Source organism: Anabrus simplex, chromosome 11, assembly GCF_040414725.1.
Source record: "Anabrus simplex isolate iqAnaSimp1 chromosome 11, ASM4041472v1, whole genome shotgun sequence".
Lineage (NCBI taxonomy): Eukaryota > Metazoa > Arthropoda > Insecta > Orthoptera > Tettigoniidae > Anabrus > Anabrus simplex.
This window is the reverse complement of record NC_090275.1, coordinates 48,255,828-48,277,946: the sequence shown is the minus strand read 5'-3', so window position 1 is coordinate 48,277,946 and position 22,119 is coordinate 48,255,828. Positions and strand designations below refer to the sequence as shown.

Below are 22,119 nucleotides of genomic sequence, written 5' to 3'. Positions count from 1 at the left end.
ACGTGACAATGATGAAATTTCTCCGGAAGGCATAAGGTTCGTAATTTTTCAGTGTGGTGTTTAAATACCCATTAGACTGTAACAAGATAGTATTACATTTTCAGGTAACACTCACGGCTTCTTCGGTGCGTCGAGCGATCTGTAGGTAAATTGACTTCCTCACTGCTCAGTGACTACCAAACAGGACATCATGAAATACTCAAGGGAAGTGTAAGCAGTAAACCTCTTTGTCCCATCCTTTGTCCTGTAAGGCACTGCACTGTACTTATGCTAGTGAGGCAGAGGATTTATTTAACGCCCTCGGTGGTCGTCATTATGAAGTGCACGGTAACATTTATCCATCATCATGGTTAGATACTAGTGCCCGGATGCATACCGTAGACTGCACAACAGTTCAGTTCAGTCAAGAGATTTGCATAAATATTAGAAACTCTGGGCCAAATTAGTATGCATTCTACCCTATTACTGCTCTAAATACACAATTGAGCACCGGCATTTGTTTCAACATATATTCTAAGAAAGAAATATGTAACATGTGTGCGCGAAAGTATCACAAACAATATCCATAGACTTTTCTACCATCAAAGCCATATGTATAGTCCGCACACTTTATGTTGGTGCATTTGTGTACGGGGTTGAGGAGTAAGGAGGGAGGTGTCCCGGTATCGATAGTGCTGCCAACCGAAGGAAAATGAAATCTGAATTGGATCGAGAATATGATCGATCGATACGAAGTTTCTAAACCGTTATCATCTTAAGCCAACAACTATGTTACATACACATTATATAACATTATAAAACATTTCTCGATGCGAATCTTGTTCCTAGCATGAATTCTATACTTTGGCTTTGTTGTGTAAACAACAACAGTACTAGTACGTAAAGTGTACACCAGATGTCGCACAACGATGCTTAAGCGATTCATAGTTTGTGTTTCAAAGGTTGCCAGTATGAATCTCGAAGATCGCCGAGGTCGACCGATTCAGCACTAGGGTGTAAATGCACCAACATAAAGTGTGCGTATAATACGTGCGTTATTTGGAAAGCGAAGCGCAACTGGACTCGTCTTTACGTATCCACAAAGATGCACACGAGACGTAGTCAGTTGGTACAATTATTTTATTCACATTTATTCACAAATTAAACACACACATAACCTTGATCACTGTTGGCACAGAGAAAACACTCACATCACAAACCACCATTTAAAACAAACTACTGCCGGGCTGAGTGGCTCAGACGGTTAAGGCGCTGGCCTTCTAACCCCAACTTGGCAGGTTCGATCCTGGCTCAGTCCGGTGGTATTTGAAGGTGCTCAAATACGACAGCCTCGTGTCAGTAGATTTACTGGCACGTAAAAGAACTCCTGCGGGACTAAATTCCGGCACCTCGGCTTCTCCGAAGACCTTAAAAAAGTAGTTAGTGGGACGTAAAACAAATAATATTATTATTATTAAAACAAACTACTACCAATCTCTTCAATATGGCGACTGCGTTTACCGCATGTCACGAGATCACAAGTAAAGTCTTGCTACACCACAACTCGCTAGCCAGTAACTCTCTTCCAATAACCTCAGAACAATAACTCGTTCAACAACTAACACCGTCGAGATCGACTCCTTATACATATCCCGACCAGGCTTCCAGAAAGATACGTTACAAGAAAAATATACATACGTGAAAATTCTAGAGTGCCTAATACACAGATTACAATGTACAGAATATTCTCCATCCTTCTCGTGTCTATTACAGGTATTAATTTACAGGTATTACATTAACGGAACTGATATAAATGTCTATGTACAACACATGTTTCATGACATAACCTCACACACAACGCGATCTTATCGTAATAATAATACAAATACTAACTGGATGTAACACTTCACAGCCATACATACAAGTAATAATAATAATAATAATAATAATAATAATAATAATAATAATCACGATCGTAAAATAATAATAGTAATAATTCGAGCTCGATGTTTGCATTAGTTACTCATGGGTGAGAGAATATTGTTTCCAAATCATACCTGTTTATCGCAATTGCGTCAATCTTACACAGAAAAACAAATCATAAAATGAGGGTCTTAAATGAAGGAATGAACGTTAGACTTCAAGTTAGCTTATGCAAGCGCAAGAATATGGTATTAGCCCACCTCAGTACTGAGAGAGCTAAAGATTCAAATTATTATTCCTATAAGTTTTCCGTCGTGCACAATAGTGATGAGCGATACCGTGATTTGTGGATCACAGCGTGATTTTCTGATATCAGTGATTTTTAGTCGTGGCTTGATCACAATCACCCGACCGTCGTTCTGTATGTTATTTTCTTATTTGTACCTTGTTATCACAAGAGTGTCTTGATATTGTAGCTATCTCTGTGTGTATTTACAAGAAAATTAGCCATCTAAGGTTATGTTTGTAGTAAAAACCTGCATTTTACTTTCATTCCAGACACGACCGTTGCCAATTTACTTCTAGGCGTACAAACAATATGTTTTTTCATTTAAGTTGCTTTTGAACATGCTGAAGTCCAAACAATATGTAGAGAAAAAGTAGGACCAATATTGGCAACAGTCGTGTTCTATACCGTAACCGATTATTCGGTGCGTGCTAGAAAATGACAATATACACATTTATCTGACACAAATGAAATGTTTCTTTAGATTTGAAATACTTGTTATAAGTCAATTTCTGTTTGCACATATCACATAATGCAAAGTTTTCAACCACTTTTAAATAACTACCTCAGATCGGTACTCTTCCTCTTTCTGGAAAACGCCATTTCGGTGAACTTGCCTCCTAATACTGAGCTCAGGTGACAGTATGAGAGGTAAGAAGGGGAACTCCCCCCCCCCCTCCTCGTGGAACTTCCAAAACTAGTGGGAAAATAGATGTTTTTTAGTATTCTAGGCGAGCGCCATGAACCAGGATGCAATTTGAACGCGCGCTTAAAAATAATATCACACTACGAATCAACGTGATATTTTCCTAAAAGTGTTATTAAGAGCAATGCCGAGGATTATCAAGGTTTAATTTATTTTTATATTCGGAAGAAATGTGCTAAATTCTTATAAATAAATTATATACTTAAGACACATTGACGTCCTTAAAAAAGTGAAATCTACAAATGTCCATACGGTTGGCAATCATGGCAATGTTCCTTCCTTGCTCTCATCGCTTCGCGTGGATACCGTTGTGGCAGCAGATGTCGTGATATCACGACTGATCGCAGTCACAGTTTATGCAGTAACATCCACAAGTTCCGTATATGGGATTATGAAGGCGCACGATGATCACAGTGAAGTGAAATCTTGAAATCACGTCTGATCACAGCTATAAAGTAAAAGTAACAGTCGTTACCCGTGATTTTCTGATATCAGTGAAAAAATCACAGTTCGTGAAATATTGCCCATCACTAGTGCACATGTTAGAGGGTGATAGGTGATAAGTGTGCCCCTTTAGGCAGTAATAGGTTCGAATGCAAGCTAATATTTCGTTATTGTGAAGTGTCGACTAGCCTGCTCTTCCATAGTGTAGTGAGAGTCACATATATTCCAGGAGTTATGATGGGCCTAAGCTGTAATATTTACCCTTCTGACCTATCACTGCCTAAAAACTCGGGATTTATTAATTATGATTTTGTATGGCTATTGCTAGCCTGGAGCAGCCCCTGTAAGGCAGAATCACCGATGTGTGTTGCTTGCCTTTGCCTTATTATGGGAAACTGCGTGTTATTGTGTAGGGTATTGTGTGTGGCATATGAGTTGCAGGCATATTGGTAACGCCACAAATACCCAGTCTCCGAAATAACCATTTGAGGTCGAGGCCCCCCGACTCGGCCGGTGATCGAAACAGAGAACCTATGAACTGGAGCCTGACGTTCAATTTGTAAACTGAAGTGAGAAAATTTTACTAGAAGATTACAAAATATGAACATTTTCCTCCCGAATTGAATACTACACATCACTAAAATCCTTGATCCCATACCATTAGTTGGCAAGGTTTATAATTTCATATTTTGACTGTATCTAGTGACTGCATTTCAAATTTGTTACTGTATTGATATTTACGCTTACCCCACTGTAGTAACCTTCCAGAGATTCCTTATCAGAAATCCAGTCAGGAAATCCAACCAAAAAGTCCATTGCCTCCGCCTTTTCTCTTGTTTCTTGTTTAGTATCCTCGTCCATCCAATCTAATTTATCCACCAGAGTATAGAAGGCTGATCTGATATCTTGTAACATCTCCAGTACCTGAAAAAAAATACATAAAGCTCAGTGTCAATGGTGACTTAAGTACCAACTGCATATGCATCTTATTACGTTTCATGTATGATGGCTTCCTGTTGGTTTAAATATTTTCATACTCAAGCCAAGGTTACTATCATTAATCGCCCATAACACAGAGTTATACATTACCTGATAATTTACACGGACACCTAGCTGAAATGGGAATTTATTCGTGTCACGTTCCCAATTAGTGGACATTAATATGGGGTGGGTCTACCCTTCGCCTTTATGACGGCTGTAGCTCTGCTGGGGATATCTAGGCGTCTTACTGTCTGTGGAGGAATGGCAGCCCATTCTTCCTTAAGAGTCAAAACCAGAGAAGGTAGTGATGTTGGGCGCCTCGGTCTGGAGTGACGCAGACATTCTAACTCATCACAAAGATGTTCCATTGGGCTCAAGTCGGGACTCTGGGCAGACCAGTCCATTTCAGGAATATTATTGTCCACAAACCATTGCCTCACAGATGCAACTCTATGACAGGGTGCAATGTCATACTTTACAATCAATCATCGTCTCGGAACTGGTCCTCCACTGCACCAGTACACAATAGTTTAAAATGTGTTAATATACTAATGTATTCAGTGTATTCTTAAGCGCAATAAGGGGGCCACACTCCAACCACAAAAAGCACGCCAATACCATAATACCACCTGCTCCGTATTTCACTGTCGGCACAACATATGATTGCAGGTAATATATTCTCCAGGCATGCGCCAAACCCAAACCCTTCCATCGGATTGCCACAGGATATAGCGTGATTCATCATTCACAAATCACTTGTTTCCAGCCATCTAATGTCCGTTGGCGTCGATCTTTACACCATCTCAAACGTCGCTTAGAACTGACTACAGAAATTTTTGGCTTATGAGCATTAGCTCGACCATTCTACACCATTCTATCTCCCGACGCACAGTCATTGTGCTGGCTGGACAGTGGAACTCACGCGTGATTCCTTCCGCTGACTGTTCGAAATCTTGTACAAACACCCTCTACAGTGCTCGACGGCCTCTGTATGTCAAGGCCTCTCAGGATGCATGCACCGGTGCATTGCCCAGCACAAGGTACAAAAGACGACTTGGCTAGGTTGACAAGAGTGCAGACCCCCACTCCTCGATCATGAGCAATAGAGCTCTCCCTGTCTTTCCCTATCTTGCTTGGTCGACAGCGCTCAGCCACCCGAGCATAATTGATCCGAGATTAGCCAAGTCGCCCCCAGATATAAGGCTGGTCTTAACAGAGCCGAGTCGGACCGATGCACTGTGCACAGAACCTCTGCGCCTCGGTTTACACGCGTAATATTTTGGGCGTGTGAGAGGCCCTGCTGTATGTCGTTAAATGAGGTCTCCATTAACTTGGATTAGCTGCGGTTATTCCTTTGCGTTTACACTTGGCAATCACGTCACCAGTAGTTGAATTGAGCAGTTTTAGTGCGGTTGATATGTACCTGATGTATTTCTTACCCAGGCGACATACCTTTGATCAGGTAGTATACATCCACTGACGGTACTTTATTAAGGAAAAGGTAATTAACAGTCGAAATCATTATGGGAAAATGCCAGGCCCAATAGCTCAGAGGGTGGAGCGCTAGCCTTCTTAGTCCAACTTGGCAGGTTCGACCCTGGCTCAGTCCGGTGGTATCAAGATAGCCTCGTGTCGGTATATTTAATGGCACGTATAAGAACTCCTACGAGACAAAATTCTTCTCTCCTGAGACCTTTTCGGACCGGGTTTCCTTTACATTCTTCCTTGGAATCCTTCCATTGTTTAAACGTTCCTTTTAGAAATCTCCAGTTATAATTTTCCCTTCTCTTATTTTATTTCTCTCTAAATCTTTCTTTGTCTCTTTGATCCTGCTCGTTGTTGATTTTTTTTTCTCGCAAATGTACTTGAATATCTGTTTTATCAGTAGTTATCATCCATTCTGCCAGCCCCGTGTTGTAGGGGTAGCGTGCCTGCCTCTTACCCGGAGGTCCCGGGTTCGATTCCCGGCCAGGTCAGGGATTTTTACCTGAACCTGAGGGCTGGTTCGAGGTCCACTCAGCCTACGTGATTAGAATTGAGGAGCTATCTGACGGTGAGATAGCGGCTCCGGTCTAGAAAGCCACGAATAACGGCCGAGAGGATTCGTCGTGCTGACCACACGACATCTCGTAATCTGCATGCCTTTGGGCTGAGCAGCGGTCGCTTGGTAGGCCAAGGCCCTTCAAGTGCTGTAGTGCCATGGGGTTTGGTTTTGGTTTGGTTTGGTTTGATCATCCATTCTACAGATATGTCCAAAAATTAGCAATCCCCTTTTTCTTATCGTTTCTGTTATTTTTTGCTAGGTTCGGGTATATTTCCTTAAATTAAAATCTTTACTAAACAGCTTTGGCAAATCCGTCCGTCCATTCTACGGGCCATATTTGCTTCATTCTTGTTTTATTCCCTCCAGAATTACCTGCCGGTCAATCATGAGACATTGGTACGTCTATAGATTCAGCCAACTCTGAATAATCATAAAATTAAAACGTTAAATCATCGCTCCAATAACTGCAGGTGAAGGCTCACACTAAACCGCAATACACTCTGTACTTAGCAGGTTGCTAAGCAACTAACACTTCAACTAATATTCATGTATGTGTCATTTTCATCCTTAGTAATTCATTTGCATGCAGCCATGTTTGATTACCACCTGTCAAGCCAGAGAGTATACGCTTTCTCTGACCACGGAAGAATACTATTCCCTGCTAGATACTCTTTGATTCTCTCTAACCTTTCCCAGCTCCAAAATACAGTATATTCAACAGATGGCAGAGCGTTCCTTATAACTTAACATACAGCTGAGAGGAAAAAAAGTCTACGTACAAACAGACTCAATCATGACATACGCCTTAGCCATTACGTGTGAACACCTATCGGAGGATAACCTAGTTACACTAGGAAGAGTGAAGGCCATGCATCTTTTAAAAGTTCTCTGCCTAGCAAAAAACGCTCCTTCGAAACTAGGCTATGAGTTTAAAAGACAACCTTTCTATACAGAAGAACTGCGATCAAAAATACCATTGTCTTCTACGACACAATACCAAGCTTTACATCAAGAACTGCAGGATTAAAAAGCAGACGCCATGATGACGTCAGAATGCAGGAATTCTGACTATAAACTGCGGCATTCCATAATGTGCTTCCTATTAAATATTCATAAATCCACTGAAAGGCCAGGCAAAGCAATATGACTACAACAGGCATATCAAGACGAGTTACGTGACATATTCACAACGACTGCTGCGGAGCAACAAGGGTCTTCCTCTAGTTCTTAAATTCCACTGTTTTGTTGTTTTCATTGGACCTAGGATTTTTCTCAAGATTCTTCTTTATAATTCCTCCAGTTTACATAACCTATAGTTCTAGACAAGACTTTCGCTTGCGTTTTGTAGTGCCTTATTCCAAAAAATTTGATAACCATTTGACAATGAAAATCCACAGCCTGTTTCCAGTCATTTGACCGGGTCAGGAATGGAATGAAACCCCATCTACTGGCGAGGGCAGGAACTTTACCGGCTGACGAAGCGTGTCGCGCTCCTCTGGGGCAATGATTAATGACTGACAGATGAAATGAAATGATATTGGAGAGTGTTGCTGGAATGAAAGATAACAGGGGAAATTCGGAGTACTTGGGGAAAAGCCTACTCCGTTTCCACTTTGTCCACCACAGATATCGCTTGCAGTGACCGAGATTTGAACGGCGGAATCCAGTGGCCGGTCACGGAGGCTCTTTAGATAAGAATTTCTTGTAAAAATCCTTAGTGATGCCGTACGATCTTTCCATCTTATGTAACATTTCTTCTACAGTGGGATTTTCTAAACCATTTTCTTGCATGATTTCTGTGAGGCATTTGAATTCCTTTACTTACTCTTTTCGACCAATATTTGTCTCCAAAAATTTTAGAGGTATTTTATGCTTGTGACATTTTATATTTTGATATTCTATTCAGTGAACTATGGTCAGTTAGCATGATAGTGAGCGTATAGGAGTGTTATCGGAAGAAAATGATTCAGAAACAAACCTTGACGAATCAGACATGAAAGAGGAAGATAATGTGCCGCACCCCAGGGTCAGTGGGTAGGGCCTGACATACCCCACTCTGATGAGTCTAAGACAAAACGCTGGTTTATAGAACACACATGAAAAGCCTTACATCTAATTAATGTATCCAAGTTTATTCCAATAGTTTTATTTATTTTATTTATTTTATTATATATTTATTTATATATTTATTTAATTACTTAATTTATTTCTTAGAACCTTAGTTGCACTTAAGTATAATTCTTAAAATCTAATATAATTAATAATAATTGGTACCGAGCTCGATACTTGCAGTCGCTTAAGTGCGGCCAGTATCCAGTATTCAGGAGACAGTAGGTTCGAATCCCACTGTCGGCAGCCCTAAAAATGGTTTTCCCATTTTCACACCAGGCAAATGCTGGGGCTGTACCTTAAGGCCACGGCCGCTTCCTTCCCACTCCTAACCCCTTCACATATCTGTGTCGGTGCGACGTGAAGTAACTAGCAAAAAAAAATTGAAATTTTAATAATTAATAGGATGAATAATTAATTTAAATAAATAGCAATGTAAATTAACACTAAAAGCTGACGTAATGTAATTTAATTTTAAGATTTAAATTAAACATGACATAATTAGCATTGAATTTAAGTAATGAGTAAGTTTCGTATGTTAAGGAAAGGTCATATTTGTTTCCTTAGCTCATTTTATCCAAAATCTGAAAAATAACTATATTATGGGTCCCTGGCCCTGTTCAAAGCAATTCGTGTTTCATGTAAACGCATATTTCGGCCGAGTTTATTGTTTTGGTCATATTTTGCTAATTCTGTTTATATAAGGTGATAATTATTTGATTATACTTTTGAGCATTAATCCTCAATTTGGGGCGTCTTTTTTTTAGCAAGTTACATGTTTTCTGCGTCAAATTTCAAACACGGGATTTACGAATACTGCAGTAGATTTTTTCCGAAAGAGATAGGTATCAGAATTTAGCAGATATTATCCCAAGAAAGAGATGTAGTTTTTGACGTACGCTGACAGATACCAAAAATCATGCTAATACTTATTTTTGTCCTTCAAGAAAACCGAGTGAGAACTGCGCCTCAAGGCCATTATACTGAATGAAAGAATAAATGAATGCGTAAATGGTTAATTTAACTACTGTAGCTCCGTCAGTTTGTGTGATTAAATGTGTCTGCTCTATTATCACTAACTACTTTTTGGCACTTCACACGTCTAATGTTAGTAATACTCTAATACTTGCCACCAATCCCTAAAATGCTTAATTTTAATAGCTTTTAGGTCATATTTTGTACTTTTATAGGTCACAAACTTCCGAACCCTAGTGATGAGAAATACTGAAACCTTAAATGAAAGAAAATTAGAATACTCTTTGTACGCAATGCTACAATTAAATACTTAATAAATGAAAGTTTTCAGTGCACGATTTTGAAATTTCTAGGAATGAAACAAAAATCAAAACGTGTAAAAATACTACATACTTACATACATAACCTAAGTATTCTCTTACAACAGTAATTAATCATAAGCTGCCTTGCTCGAATATATACCAAAGGAGGGAAATACAAAGATTACTCTAAATGATAAAACCTCTGTTTTCTCATAGTTTTTTTTTTCATTGACTATATATGTATCATATTTCACGTCGTTGATATTCATACTTAACAAAAGTGAATATTTGGAAAATTGCTTTACATATTCTTTCCCTTCAAGTATTAAATATTTATATACAATACTAGCAGTTAGCTGCGACTTCGCTCCCGTGGATTTCGTAATTTGATAAAAATAATCGTTTCTCGGTACTGTACGAAGACATCAGATGAGAATCCTTAAAATATAAAAACTCACCGAAAAGTTGAGTTTCATTTTCCCCAGGAACATTTTGTAAACCACGTTTGTAGTACTTCCTTTTGGGGCTAGTCGAGAAAAAATACATACTTCTTTATATTTAAAGAAGATCCCAAATGGCTATTTAAACGTCTGTAATATCTTCAGTTTAGAGATATAAGTATCCTCATGAAAAGAATTCAGCTTCTTCTTCAATTCTTTCCACCCCTTTTCCCCCTTAAGTGGAACTTTCCGAAAACAAAAATAATACGTGCTTCTTGATTTTTAAAGAAGATTCGAAATACCAATTTTCACGTCTGTAACATCTTCAATTTTTGAAATATACGGTAAGTATCCTTACAAAGAATTCAACTAATTGATTAATTCATTCATCACCCTTAAGTGAATTTTCAGAAAACAAAAGAATAAGTTAGGTATTTCTTTACCTTGAAAGAAGATTCCAATTTCAAATTGTCATGTGTGTAACATCTTCAATTTCAGAGATATAAGTATTCCCATAAGATAATTTCAACTCCTTTACACACACACACACACACACACACACACACACACACACACACACACACACACGCGCGCGCGCACGCACGTACGCACATACACACACAAGCGTGCGCGCTTAAGTTATTCCCCCTCCCTCTCAAACAATTCGCGTTTTTATTTTTATAATTAATAATAAAAATAATAATAATGTTATTTGCTTTTACGTCCCACTAACTACTTTTACGGCCTTGGGTGACATCGAGGTGCCGGAATTTAGTCCCGCAGGAGTTCTTTTACGTGCCAGTAAATCTACCGACACGGGGCTGTCGTATTTGAGCACCTTCAAATACCAGCGGACTAAGCCAGGATCGAACCTGCCAAGTTGGGGTTAGAAGGCCAGCGCCTTAACCGTCTGAACCACTCAGCCCGGCAAAGGAGATTCAAATACCAATCTTTCACATCCGTAAAGCCTTTAGTCTTTCTCAGATATAAGTATCCCCATACATATAATTGAACTAATTTTTCAATTCTTTCACCCCCCCCCCCCGCTAAGTGGATGTTCCGAAAACAATGGAATACGTGTATCTTTATTTTTAAAGGAGACTCCAAATAATAATTTTCACGTCTGTAACCTCACCAGCTTTTGAGATATCAGTATCCTAATAAAACGAATTCAACCGGCTTAAGTGTTTTATCATAAACAAAAAATACATGTTTCTTTATATTAAAAGAAATTAAAAATACCAATCTTCATGCCTGTAACATGTTACGTTTCTGAGATGTACTGTAGATATTGTATTTTTATACATTCATCCCATTTGTCACTCCTGTTCCAAATCCCCCCCCCCCCCGATTGATAATTAAACAAGGAAAAAAGGTGTTTTTTTCATTTTTGAAGGAGATTCCAAATACCAATTTTTACGTCTGTAGAATTTTTTTGTGATATATACTAATTTAAACAATACACCCCCTTTTTACCCCCTTAGCGACGAAATATCCAAAAACTCTCCGTTAGTGAGCACCTACACTCTAATATAAAGGTATCCCCAACATTTCCTTATATCCAGTATTTTTTGCTCGGTGTTGATTAATCAGTCAGTCAGGACATGTTATTTTATATATTATATAGATTACTTTACCTTATGCCTCGTGGAATTTAGAGTATTCGTATCCAAGAAGAATGTAGCAACAGCCATTCCCATCAACTCGTTCACTGCCTGAGCGCAGAAGTGAGGCCTGTGTGCATTAGAAAAAAATGGCAATGTAGGGTTTTTTATAACTGTTATGTTCTTCAATCTATCGGAATCAATTTTGAGTAATAATTTTATGACTACCTGCAAGACAACATATAACAGTAGTATAGATGAAAATGAAGAAAAACTTAACTTACAATAGATTAACACGTTTCGTTCTTAAAAGAACGGGATCAGATTCTATCAAATTACACTCAAATGTTTAGAAATGTATGTATAAACAATCATGTTTATTTCTGTTTATAAATTTCGTTTATGTATCATCGTTGTGTCTAGGAAAAATGCTATGTGATAATGTTTCGGCTTAGAACTGGGACCGAGGTCTATTTCTTTGCACTCTTAGTCCATTCCTATTGTTAAAAAGAAAGAACATTAAAAGATTGAAATTAAAAGTCATGTTCCTATATTTGCCTTCCTTGTATATGTTTGCCCCATGCCTATGATTACGACGTTAACAAACTGCAAGGGTAACTTACAGAGAGAGATTACATGTGACCATCACACACATGTTGTGTACATACCTAGACTGCGGCGAGAAGCCCTCAGTAGCATCCTCCAGATAGCGCTCTTTCAGTAACCTCAACTCACTGTCAGTGTAAGGAGCCAGTGTTGCGGCTACTTTCCACCAGATGTAGTTCTCTGAAACATTCAAAAAACGGTCATCAATGCAGGATATTTCTGAAGTGTTGACCCTATTACATCAGTAAACTATTATTAAAGCCCGGATTTTTATGCAGTAATAGGTTAGATTGCAAACTATTTTGGTTAGTAGGAAGTGTCCGCCACCCGCTCTGCCATAGCGTGGTAAGAGTAACATAAATTACAGGGGTTTTGATGGATCTTACCCCTAATGTCTATGCAATCCCCATAGCAAAACGGTTGTGAAGGTAGACTATACTTGCAACTCGCTTCAGTAAGTTTGCATTCTAACCTATTAATGCATAAAAATCCGGTCTCTAACTATTATACGATATATGGCAAAACAAATCACACAAAGTTTTGTTCACTGCCGTCCACGTTTTCCTTGCAACTAAGTATTTATTGTACAGTATGTAATAGCTTGATATATAAGGGGCGATCAAACAGTTTCCGTTCGACGGAATCAGGATCGTGAGCACTGAGGCACTCAGTAAACGGACGCACCAGGTTGGAGATACCAGTATGATAAAACACAGCGTCCTGCTGTGTGAAGAAGTCCGTAACCACCTGCTGCACATCCTCGTCCGACAGGAAGCTTCGGCCCCTCAGGGCTTTTTTGAGGGGACCGAAGGCGTGATAATCGCATGGGAAGAGATCAGGATCCACCGCCCGCTTATTGTTATCCGTAATGTATGAGGCTGGCCTCCCAGAGATGGACCAGCGTCGTGTGTCGAAACGTGACCCGCACGGAACTTGGTGCACAATTCCACAACGGTTGCTTTTGACAGACATACTGCCCCATACACAGTGTTCATTCCCCGATGGATGTCCACCGGTGTTTGTCCTTCAGCAGTCAAGAACAGAATAACAGCACGTTGGTCCTGTTTGGACGCATTGGATAATAACGTCATCATAATTCACCTGGCCGCATTTAACGCACGCACTTTGGCACGCGGCAGCAACATCCTCAAACGCAAACTTTAATCACGCCTTATATAAGGAATTCAGTGTTGTGTTGATTTCTGCAATTATAGTTCTCACAACATGAAATAATCTCTTTATCATAGAACATTACTTCCTGTCGTATGGAGTACTGCGTTCAAATGTGCCGAGTTAAATATGAACAGTTACAGGAGCGATTAAATAAGTAGGCACCAAGTAACAGAACGGTATTATACTATGGGACCAAAGATGACGCCCTCAGTTTATGAACGCCAGCAGTCAATCACACCCTGCTTAGTTAACGAGTTGTCCTTGTTTGGTGTGGAGAGGTTGCCAAACCATTTTCTTCCACACTCTCTTCAGCCTTTATTCTTTCTCCGTGCCGAATTCACTCGATGGTTTGGCAACTCCGGCTAAAGTAGACGTATTAAATCCTACAGACTGTTAATAGACACTGGGCTGCCGCCGGAGAGTAGTGGTGTGAGACGAGGTCTTCATGTTTTTCCCAAAGTACAGCCGTCGCTGGCAAGGCATCAGCCCTTGGTCGACGAAAGTGTGCCCAAATTGTATCGCCATAAAAACGAGGAACATGGACGACTTTTCCAATCGATGTTACAATTCCCCAAAGCGTAGTCAAAGCGAACATAGATATGAGGGATGTTTAAAGGATTGGGTAGTTTTGCACACCGCATTCAAGTGGATCAGGTAGTCTACGGAAACCTCTTTACCGTGCCATTAGTGCTCTATTTGTGCTGTATTTGTCAGCCCAGAATCTTACCCACCAACGACAATGAATACAGTGAAATGGAGCTGCAGCCCATCCCGCACTTGCCCTTTCGTAACGACACTTTCGAGATCGCCCATGCCCTTCCTGCTTCTCGCATCTTACGGCTCCACAGGCCTACATTTTGAAAATATTCAAAGAATCACTTTTCAAGGTATATGACCTACCTACAAATATTCCAGAATTGCGCAAAAAATTGACGTCATTTGTTTATCAACATGATTAATAACACTGGTCAACAAAGACATAAGTGTCCTTTTCCTTATGCGGAGGCTGTAAGCTGCATCCCCGCCATGTTAAATTTGTGATGTTCATGTTCCTTTATCTCAGTAAGTATTTGACATATTGAAACAAAATAATTTCCTGGCTTTTCGGTCTGCACTTTCTCTTTAAATTATACGATTTTTTTAAAACTGTATTTTTGTAAATAATGTTTTACTTTTTTCCAAAATATAAATTCACCTGTTTTCCCTTTGAAAACATAAAGTATTAATTTTACTATGTATGGTAAATTTACAAGAAAACCTTCAATCCTTTATTTCTACTACTTGAATTGCCGAAAAGACTTCAAATCCATACTCTTAATACCACCTGAGAAAAACTGAAAACTAGCCTAAGAAAATACGAAATCGAGAAAAATGCTCCTGAACTATATTACATCAATGGGAACTAGTCCCAAATTCTGGATCGTCTTCATCTTCTCTGTCCCTCTTCTGGTTTTTTTATAAATTCCCAGCTTCCTTTGAACAGGCTTCATATTTTATATCTGACAATCTCAAACGGTAATTGTCCACTTCATAGCACGCACCAATCATGTTAACAAGTGGTTCTACAACCAGTTTCCTCAAAACCTTTATTCCTACCATTCTTCCCCGTTTTGAATGACAGTGCAGCGTCATATACACATATTAACAAAGTCCTTTCCCTACAAATACTGTTTTTGGTACCCTAGTCCATATCACCTTCCATGCAAGCACTTTCTAGGCTCATGTGATTGCAAACAGACGAATTAATGCCGCACAGCATCTATCATGCTGGCCAACACGCAAACCTTCTCTATAATCCACAAACCTCCGAAATAGAACATAACTATACCAAGAGACTGAACATTTTTCAGTTCTCGAGACAGAAGGAACAGATCTGGAAAGGAGGTGTGGCTCGTTTATATGTCACGTAACATTTATATAACTGTTAAATAGCTTTCAGGGTACTATTTCAGCAAAAATCACATGAACATTATAAAATGTTACCAAACAAAATCATTAAAAATCCTAACATGGTATTTTCAACCAAAAATGGATTACAGCCTACCCTTAACAAAAATAATAGAGAGTGATTTGGCCGTACGGTTAGAGGCGCGCAGATGTAAGCTTGCATTGAGGTCATAGAAGATCAAACCCCGTTGTCGGCAGTTCTGAAGACTGTTCTCCGTGGTTTCCCATTTTTACCCTAGACAAGACCTGCCTTTGTCGGTATGATGTAAAGCAAGTTGTAAGAAATATTCACTTCCATGTGAAAAGAGGTCAAGGAACAGGATATGACATCATAACACTTTTAATAACTCTCAAATTTAATATATGTGTATGTATATTTGCATATATTGGTCAAACGGCAAGAAGTAGAAGAAGGTTTTAACCACAACGAATAACACAACCGCCTTAACCAAACGAGTCGATTGGATGGTATCGACAGCGTTCCAATCGGATGATTATAGGTTCGAAGCCCATCATCCGAAGCCCTTAAGATCGCTTTCAGTGATTTCTCATTTTCTTATAGGCAAATTCACCAACCACTGCAAATTCCTTCGCTATAATATCGTCACCAAATCATGTATGAGTTGGTACGATGTTGAACCACTAGCAAATAGAGAATGTTCAAACATTTCGAAAACGTGTAAATCAAGCCAGTTTTTTAGTTTGGTGATTACCGGCCACAACCCAGAGCAAAGTTTATTCTTTTTATTGCTTTCCTTGCAAGAAAATAGTAAGGAAGAATGTAGCTACTTTTTCTTCAAAATTGGTGATGTTGATGATTATTGCTTTATTTTGAAGTTTAATCACGAAATTATCATCTTATTCAGAATACAGAGTACTGTATTCTTTCCCCTTCACTTCAAATGATATTGTACAGTGTTCAGACTCTCCTTGCGTGTATTATGAATTCACATGGTGTATATCACGGAACTTGTTTACAATTTGCACTGTAGCTCAATGCCTGAGACATAGAGCGAAGCTAAATCCTGGACAGTTCCCACGTATGTCGTGTTTTTTCAGTTTATTACCACCACATGTAATTTAGGTGGTATATGTACGGTCAGTGTAGAACTGAGCGATTTAATAATGCAAAGAGTTCTTAGATTAATTTTCGAATATAAAAAATGCACTATCTTGTTAAATTCAAATAAACCTGCCTGGAAATTAGAACTCGTTGAGTTCATAATATCTTTAAACTGATATTCCTAACTTCCTGTGTTCTAATCATTCATATCCATGGAATACGGACATGTCTGTATCCAGTAAAACTTACGGAGTGTATTGTTGTCTACTTTGGCCAGTATCGCCGAGAGGGCGCGCAGGTACTCGATGTCGTACACCAAGATGGTGTCAGAGTTATCCAGATCCAAGGTGGTGTTCTCCACACCTTCGAACAGGACCTCGAGGTATTGCTTCCAGTTTATCTGTAAGACAGAAAAATAAATCAATTCAGAAAAAAGACAATTTTTTATAGATCCTTGTCGTGGTTACTTTATTTTGCAGAGTAGAAGCATGGCAATAATAATATGACGTCAGATACCCAGTATTTAAGTAATTACACAATCCCAGACAGTACCATTGTTCAGTGAACGTCCAAATGCTTTCAGCAAGAATTTTTCGGGAGGCTTGATTCATTTGTTACCCAAGGCAACACCCACCAGCAGGTGGAAGACACAGAAAAATTGGGTTCCGCAGAGATATGCTTTAGCACCTACAATGTACAGTATTTTCACCAGCGACCAGCAAATCTTGCAGTTCGGTGGCCCTTCCGTTGATACTGCTCTAGCACTGACTTAGAAGAGTTACGAATAATTCTAAAAGGAACTTAAAAATATTCTGAAAGTGGTCACGCTATACTACGTCAGAAACCACCTGTAACCAAATCAAGACACAATTATGTACCATTCATCTGCGTACAAGGTAAGCTAATATAAAACTATACCGAGAAAGTGACTGCACGGTTTTGGTCACGTAGCAATCAGCTTGCATTCGGAAGATAGTGGGTTCGAACCCCACTGTCGGCAGTCCTGAAAATGGTTCCCCGTTGTTTTCCATTGTTACTAGAGGCAAATGCTGGCTTAATTAAGGCCACGGTCGCTTCTTTCCACTCCTAGCCCTATCCTACCACATCTTCACCATGAGATATATCTCCGTCGGTGCGACGTAAAGCAAACTGATTTTTTAAATGAACGTGATATGGTGCAAACATAAGTTTCTGTTTAGTTCAGCGCTTACCGTGGTGTGGCGTTAGATCCTTCAAAAGTCACGATTTGAATGTTTCTGCTAATGGCTTTACGTCGCACCGACACGGATAGCTCTTATGGTGACGATGGAATAGGAAAGGCCTAGGAGTTGGAATGAAGCGGCCGTGGCCTTAATTAAAGTACATCCCCAGCATCTGCCTGGTGTGAAAATGGGAAACCACAGAAAGCCATCTTCAAGGCTGCCGACAGTGGGATTCGAACCAACTATCCGCAGGATGCAAGCTCACAGCCGCGCGCCTGTTTGAATGTACAGTAAAAGGTGTTCGCAAGTAACATATTTCATAAGCTGACAGGTATTAGACGTGATGCTCAGCCAAATAAGCTCGGGATGTTTCCTCTGGGACTCTGATTTTCAGTGAGAGAATATGCAGCAGCAGCACCTGTGTGGAATGCATCTTATCATAACTAAATAGATACTGCCCTCAACGAAAGAGCCAGAATAGTAACTGAATGTATTCGACCATCTCCTGTAAGAAAACTCTATCTTCTGTTAGGCATAGCTCCACCTTGCATTCGTAGGAATGTGATTGCCGATATAGAAGGAACAAAACAGCAGGCCGACGTTCCACTGAGGGGGATTTGGCATATCTTATTTCGCGTTTCTAGTGTTTTCTAAAGGGTTTGGCTTCGGAAATGTAGGCCTACGCCTGGCTGTGTAAAATAAAGTTGTTTTACTGCACACTTCGTGCCCTGCAGTACTACATCACTGGCTTCACAGTACACCTACGGTACATCTCAAAATTAGCGATTATTTTCTGCTCAAATTTAAAAGAATATGTTACATTATCTAGTGAATTTGTATTTCTGTAACTTAAAGGGACATATTTAAACTACTTCGGTATGTACTGAGCACAACTCCATTCAGTTCATTTTAAAGAGGGATTTGTATTTTATAAAAAAATTGTGTGTAACTTTCCCTTTGGGAAAATTAAGAGGTCATAGATGTGTTTTTCAATAATGAAACTCAAATTGATAATGATTGACTTATTTTCGTCTAACGAATCGTGTTCAAGAGACATCGGTTTGGAATTTGGAGTAAAGTGTAGTATTTAGTTGCTCGAAAGAGGGATATTGACTCAGAACCTAAGAATCTACCATGATTGAAACTGGAGATGATGAAATGAGGCCACTTAAATTTATTGTATTACAATTGGCTTCACGTCGCACCGAAGCAAAAAAATTAAATGGCGTATGGTTTTTAGTGTCGGGTGTGTCCGAGGACATGTTCAGCTTGCCAGGTGGTTTCCCATTTTCACACCAGGCAAATGTTGGGAGTGTACCTTAAGGCCACGGCCATATCCTTCCCTCTGCTAGGCCTTTGCTATCCCATCAACGTCGGATTAATGCCCATTTGTATCCGTGTGTCCGCCCGTAGTCGACCTGCGCGTCTTGATGAGGATGAAATGATGATGGACACAAACACCCAGCCCCCGAGCCAGCGGAACTAACTAAAGATAGTTTTACCGAGCTCGATAGCTGCAGTCGTTTTCCGTGGTTTCCCATTTTCACTCTAGGCAAATGCCGGGGCTGTACCTTAATTAAGGCCATGGCCACTTCATTCAAATTCGTAGTCCTTTCCTATCCCATCGTCGCCATAACACATATCTGTGTCGGTGCGACGTAAAGGAAATAGCAAAAAAAAAAAAAAAAAAGATATGTTTACCGACACTGCCGGGAATCTAAACCTGGACACCTGTGAACAAATACCAGTATGCTAACCATTTAGCCATTCTCGACTGCGTCGTGGATTTTACCAACTTCAATGGCCTCATGACTGGGCGTGTGTGTCGTTTTCAGCATTCGAATATACCACAGGTAGGGTAATAATAATAATGATAATAATAATAATAATAATAATAATAATCGTATGGCCTCAGCTGCCGTGTGCAGACATTTCAATTTGACGCCATCTGGCTGTCTGCTCGTCAATTTCCACGTTCTGTTTTACTCTGGGCCACCACTAGATGGCAGACAGAGTAAACCGAAACTCTCTTGGGCGTCTATGGCTGAGATTTAATGAATTTTGTCGGGTAAACACCAAATGTGTCACCAGAGATCTTTTACATGCCGACATCGTACGACATGGAGTGTCGAATGGACTTTTTTCCGCCCTTCAAAAATCCGACTACCTCTGCCGGGTTTGAACCCTCTATCTTGGGATCCGGAGGCCGACACTCTACCGCTGATCCACAGAGGCAGCTACAGGTAGGGTGCCATACTCGCAGACCTGCAGGTCGCCTTTACGGCGTCTACTCGATGGAGCTGCACCATGCATCTTCGCCACACGCTATTTTTTTTTTTTGCTAGGGGCTTTACGTCGCACCGACACAGATAGGTCTTATGGCGACGATAGGATAGGAAAGGCCTATGAGTTGGAAGGAAGCGGCCGTGGCCTTAATTAAGGTACAGCCCCAGCATTTGCCTGGTGTGAAAATGGGAAACCACGGAAAACCATCTTCAGGGCTGCCGATAGTGGGATTCGAACCTACTATCTCCCGGATGCATTTATTATTATTATTCACCTCACAGCCTGTACGGTTGCTAGGTAACATCACGTTACAATGTTTTGTCGTTAATTTAAGATTACCGACAGCCATAGACATATTTGTCAAAATGAACAATTCGATGTAATGAAAACAAATATTTCTCCTCCATTTCACATCATCACCGTATGCATGAGCTTCAAAAGACACACAGTTATGATGCAAAATACCCAAGAGTATACACGTCTCACTAAACATCGTTTACGAAGAAATCCTAAAATATTTGAATCATGTTTGCAGAATCTTCGTTCTTTTGAACATGTTTCTTTTTCACAGAATTCGTGCAATCATTCTTCTGTGCCATTCTTAGTGCCAGAGTATCTGGTCGTCGAAACTTGAACAATCAGCTACTAGATAAGAAAAACGTTTGCCCATTATCTACTCACACGAAAGTAACGGACTTTAGATTCCTATGTAACGCTGTTAACGGTTTATTTCGTTCTCCTGAACCTGCGTCCTTCTCTTCTCTACATGTCCCAACTCGCAAAACCAGGATAAATCCACCCCTTCATATTTCGTATTCCCGCCTCTCTCTTCTTCGAAGAACTTTACTTATCCGCATATTTTTGTTAGTGGCTTTACGTCGCACCGACACAGATAGGTCTCATGGCGACGATGGAATAGAAAAGGCCTAGGAATTGAAAGGAAGCGGCCGTGGCCTTAATTAAGGTACAGCCCCAGCATTTGCCTGGTGTGAAAATGGGAAACCACGAAATAATATCCGCATTCCAACCCTCCTTAACTCTATCTAACCGGGCGAGTTGCCGTGTGGTTACGGTCGTGCAGCTGTGGGCTTCCATCCGTGAGACAGTGGCTTCGAACCCCAATGTCGGCAGCCCAGAATATGTTTTCCCTGGTTTCCTATGTTTACACCCGGCAAATGCTGGGGCTGTACCTTAATTAAGACCACGGCTGCATCCTTCCCATTCCTAGGCCTTTCCTATCCGATCATCGTCGTAAGACCTATCTGCGTTGTGCAACGTAAAGCTAGTTGTAAAAAAAATCTCGTAACAGAAACCTGGACGTTTTTCCTTCGTATGCCTCCTTTAATCGATTCTTCCTTAACTTAACCTAGCTCATTTCCTTCATATCCCTTGAATTCTTCTCATCGCTGTACCCTCTACTGTACATACTGTAATACTGATTTATTTTTAATGTACTATACCGTTACGCATGGTTTTTTTTTTTGCTAGGGGCTTTGCGTCGCACCGACACAGATAGGTCTTATGGCGACGATGGGATAGGGCAGGCCTAGGAGTTGGAAGGAAGCGGCCGTGGCCTTAATTAAGGTACAGCCCCAGCATTTGCCTGGTGTGAAAATGGGAAACCACGGAAAATCATTTTCAGGGCTGCCGATAGTGGGATTCGAACCTACTATCTCCCGGATGCAAGCACACAGCCGCGCGCCTCTACGCGCACGGCCAACTCGCCCGGTACGCATGTTTTAATCTCTATTTATCCTACTGTGCCTAGCAGAAGTTCTTCTCTTCGTCTTACTTTCTATCTTTAATTTTCCTCGTTATTTTCGTTTCTATTTATGTTTTACATTTAATTGTTGTGTCTGTGCAGTTATTTTGTTTGTTCTTAATTTTCTTCCGCTACTTTTGCCATTAGATGACTTTTCCTCATTGTTTTTTTTATTTTTCATGTTTGCATTCTACTACTCCATTGTAAATACATTTTTCGTTGCGGAACTCTGTAATTCGGCTTCTCACTGTTTTGGTTTCCCAAATAAATAAATAAATAAATAAATA

The 22,119-nt window shown here is 40.1% G+C and overlaps 1 protein-coding gene across 1 annotated transcript in view; it reads right to left on the bottom strand.

Moving 5' to 3' along the window:
• LOC136883511 (neprilysin-11) overlaps nucleotides 1-22,119 on the bottom strand; it is a 234,708-nt gene that overhangs the window by 26,020 nt on the left and 186,569 nt on the right. Inside the window, exons 11-14 of the mRNA XM_067155866.2 lie at nucleotides 16,832-16,982; nucleotides 12,462-12,579; nucleotides 11,827-11,923; nucleotides 4,086-4,262 (exon numbers count right to left, since the gene is read on the bottom strand). Of these exons, the coding sequence (XP_067011967.2) occupies nucleotides 4,086-4,262; nucleotides 11,827-11,923; nucleotides 12,462-12,579; nucleotides 16,832-16,982 (543 nt within the window). The remainder of the gene's footprint in view (nucleotides 1-4,085; nucleotides 4,263-11,826; nucleotides 11,924-12,461; nucleotides 12,580-16,831; nucleotides 16,983-22,119) is intronic.